Here is a 3671-nt window from a genome sequence, read left to right as displayed (position 1 = left end):
AATAATTGTGCTTGCGCCGCACTGCTTATCGCAAAAGCAACACCCAAACATAATAATCTCCATCATCACCAAGTGTCCGTCTGAGACCCCTTTAAATAAATTTAAATACAAACATCGATTAATCTGTGTCGTTGACTCGCATATTTTATTCATTTGCGCATTATTGTCTGTGTATTAATACACTACTTTGGGTTTTATTAACCCGCTCTCACGAGACTGTTAAGAACCGTGCGCTAAATGGCTCAGTGTTTAACGGAGAGGCCCCGCGCCCGGGGGACACCAGGCGCTTTCAGCTGCGTCCCCAGGGAATGCCGCAGGGAACCCGATGAATACGCGTTTCTTTGGACTTCTTGACGGAGATCTATACCGACGCACTTGAGCTGTAAGTATAGAAGCACGGAGAATCTGCGCTCGTACTCTCGGCGTTCCGTCGGGATTTTGCATAAACGTTATATCTCTCTTTTTTATCAGTCGTCATCTTTGCTCGAACAGGCATCCTAGTGATCTTTTACAGGCACTCCTGTTTCATCCCTTTAAAGACCTTATAAATGTTTATTAAAAACGAGCTGGCGCGCGCTTAACACGCGCTGGTCATCTCGGGGAGCTTTACTAAATTATGCCTTGGTGTTTATCTACAGCAGAGATAGGTCTTCTATATAATATGCATTCATGTAAAAAAATGCAGAATGTTAAACCATTTATTGGACACGTTTTACGGATGCGTTTCCAATTATCATCGTTGCGCACAGCTTTGCTCTAATTTGGTAGCGCGCCTTTCACCATAGAGAAAGTTTTAAGCGAAATATTAAAAGCTATGATAATTGCGCTGCATGCACAGGCAGTCAAACCTTAAATGAAACCCTTGGAAGACTTAAAAGAGAAAGTCATTTGTGGACTTTGTATGACACGTGCATGGGCACAACCAACTGAAACGAGACATTTTGTCACTAAGAAATATTCTTTATTTTCAGCATCGAGGTTTTTTAAATAAATAAATATTCTCATTACAATAAAAGTACAATAACAAATTCTGGCATCGAAGTGACGTACGCATCGGATACGTCCCATTTTTTTTTTCCATTCCGTCCCCAAACACGCGCTTAAAGCTACCCTGTGCTCGCCATCGATACAAATAAAACAACCGAACGTCTTACAAAATAAAGTACAAATTAATTTCGGACCGTCGATAACACAGATTGAACAAAAAAAAAAAAAAAAAAACTTTTGGTGACAGGAAATGTATTTGGATGCGGAACTGCGGGCTTAAGTTTGTTTTCAGAAAAAAACTACAAACATAGAACATGTATACAAATATACAACATTAAAGGGATACGCGGACCCCCGAACATATATAAAGTTTTTTTTTCTTTCTCGGTATTTACAGGTGACGGCGCGCGCGGATGCCGTCGCTTTTTGGCTGCATTCAAGATTCCACAGGTGTGGCGTACAGAGTCCTTTGAGGTGGTGGTCGCGAGCTCACGGGCTCACAGACAGGTCCGCGTCCTCTTTTTCTGATGTCGGAGGTGACATGGGGAGGTCATCTTCTTCCTCGGAGCACCGGGCGGAGGACAGGGACGAGGAGCACTTGCAGTTGTGCGAGCCCGTCCTGTGGGAGCCGCTTTTGCCTTCTTTTTTGTGCTTTACGCGGCGGTTCTGGAACCAGATCTTCACTTGCTTCTCGGACAGGTTGAGGTAAGTCGCGATCTCTATGCGCCGGAGCCTCGACAGGTACATGTTGGAGGTGAACTCCCTTTCCAGCTCCAGGAGCTGCGTGCTGGTGAACGCCGTGCGCATGCGCTTGCTGCTCTGAAGCTGACTGCTGCTGTTCTCTACAGAAGAGACGGAAAGAGTTCAGTCGCGCTCGTCGGTACGCGTGACATTAAACAGGTAGACTTCTTTTTTTATATGTAAAGCTACTTACCTATGGATATGCAGTGGAACTGTCGCGGATCCGGAACGGGGTATGCGGCTTGGTACAACCCCGAGCCGCCGTTGAGGTTTACGCCGCTGGACGCGGAGTGCTGTCTGGAGAGCGCCGTGTGACAGTACTGGGAGCCGAAGGCAGGAAAGGAAGCCTTGATGAGCGGGAGAGCTGGAGGCGACGGGTGCAGCTGGGACGTGACGCACAGCGGGCAGAAGCACAGCAGCCCGGCTTTTCGAGAGTGGCAGGAGCCGGCGGAGAGGCCGTGGAGAGGGTGAGACGGGTGCACGGCGTAAGGAAACAACGGCGGACTGTTCTCGCTCCCCTTTTCGCCGTTCTCCCTCAAAATCAAGGAATCCACAAGAAACGATCTCGGCATCTTGGCTTCCCCCGCGGCTCTTCACCTAACGTCTGAGCGTTCGTGAAAGTTTACCTTCGTCGGTCTCGTACCAAGACGCGTACCCAAGGCTGGATGGCGGAATGGTGCTGAAGAGAAAGTGTCCCTGCTTAAATAGTTGGAGAGCCGGTGCGCCCATGTGACGGTTACGCTACTAGCGGCTGAGAGCTCTCAATAGGGTTTTGTGCCTTTTCTCTCGGCATTCACTCTGCACGCTTCCCTATTATTTCACTTGTTAACTAAATGAACTGCATAATGTAGTCTATTCTTGTCAGCCCCACCCACACTGCAAGAGGCGGTACTGCCCCTTCTCCCTTTTAAAATTTCCACTCCTTTTATACCATTACTCTTTAGTGTCGTTTTAAACTTTATTTTCTTTCTCACGCGATCACATGGACACCATTGCTCTTTTAATTAATTTCATTCAAAGAGCTCCGTCATTTGTTCCGCGTGAACTCATTAGACATTCGGTGCATATGACGTGCGTCACGGGGCTCATCGGCCCGGTTCCACCTGCAACTCAGCCCATCATTAACTGTTAGAACAATTCAGCGGGACTGCGTTTAAAACACCGACATAACATTTAGTTAAGAAAGAACACAATGTCAATATCCGATCAACTTTTGGGAACTTTTTTTTTTGCTTTAAATAGGCTAGGCATTTATTTATTTCCCATTTTAAGCCTGTTTCAGTTTTCGTTGTTATTTATTAAAGCACAACATGTGATATTAGCCAACTTAATGAATCGGTTGCTAAATTAAATTACGCAAATCTCCGTTTTGGTCGCGCGCGTACGCGCGGAAAATGCTATTATTATTATTATTACTTATTTTTGTTTACAATTAGTAGGTTATTTAACCGCATTGCCATGGTGAAATTGCTTTTAAATATGGGTTCGTATCATTTCCACTGGCTAAAAAAAAAAAAAAAGAAGAAGAAGAAGAAAAGACGCGTCGCGTCACAACCTCAAAGCGATGAGGTTAAAAAACAGTGATTAATTCCTTCGCGCTGGCCCCCGCTGAGTCCGGGAAGGAATATATAAAAATAACCAGGTTTTCACTCTCCCAGCCCTTATTGAATGTCATTGTGGAGAGTTTTCAATGCGAGAGAGAAAGGCTCGAATTAAAGTGTGTGACAGCGGCGGACAAAGTGGCACAAAGCCGACTCTGTCAGCGAGGGCCCGAATGCGCGGCGACTGAAAGCCCCTGCCCGCCGCGCCCTGATTGAATTAAGTAATAGGAAAACATTTTCTTTCACTTTAGGTTCGCTAAACAAGACGTTCAAAGGAAAAGGAGATACTAATGTGTGAGTAAACAGCGAAACGCGCGTTGAACGTTCCGTCTGGAACGTATT

At 45.8% G+C, this 3671-nt stretch overlaps 1 protein-coding gene across 1 annotated transcript; it reads right to left on the bottom strand.

Annotated features, from left to right (window-relative positions):
- Positions 1 to 939: 939 nt before the first annotated feature.
- Positions 940 to 2530, bottom strand: gsx1 (GS homeobox 1). The gene is made up of 2 exons (XM_043220052.1): positions 1922 to 2530; positions 940 to 1829 (listed from the first exon to the last, which is right to left on the bottom strand). Exons 1-2 carry the CDS (start codon positions 2298 to 2300, stop codon positions 1477 to 1479), a joined length of 732 nt encoding a protein of 243 aa, XP_043075987.1. The 5' UTR covers positions 2301 to 2530; the 3' UTR covers positions 940 to 1476.
- Between the last annotated feature and the right edge of the window lie 1141 nt (positions 2531 to 3671).

This window comes from Puntigrus tetrazona, chromosome 20 (genome assembly GCF_018831695.1).
Source record: "Puntigrus tetrazona isolate hp1 chromosome 20, ASM1883169v1, whole genome shotgun sequence".
Classification (NCBI taxonomy): domain Eukaryota; kingdom Metazoa; phylum Chordata; class Actinopteri; order Cypriniformes; family Cyprinidae; genus Puntigrus; species Puntigrus tetrazona.
The sequence above is the reverse complement of the archived record's forward strand: the minus strand, read 5'-3'. Positions and strand labels throughout refer to the sequence as shown.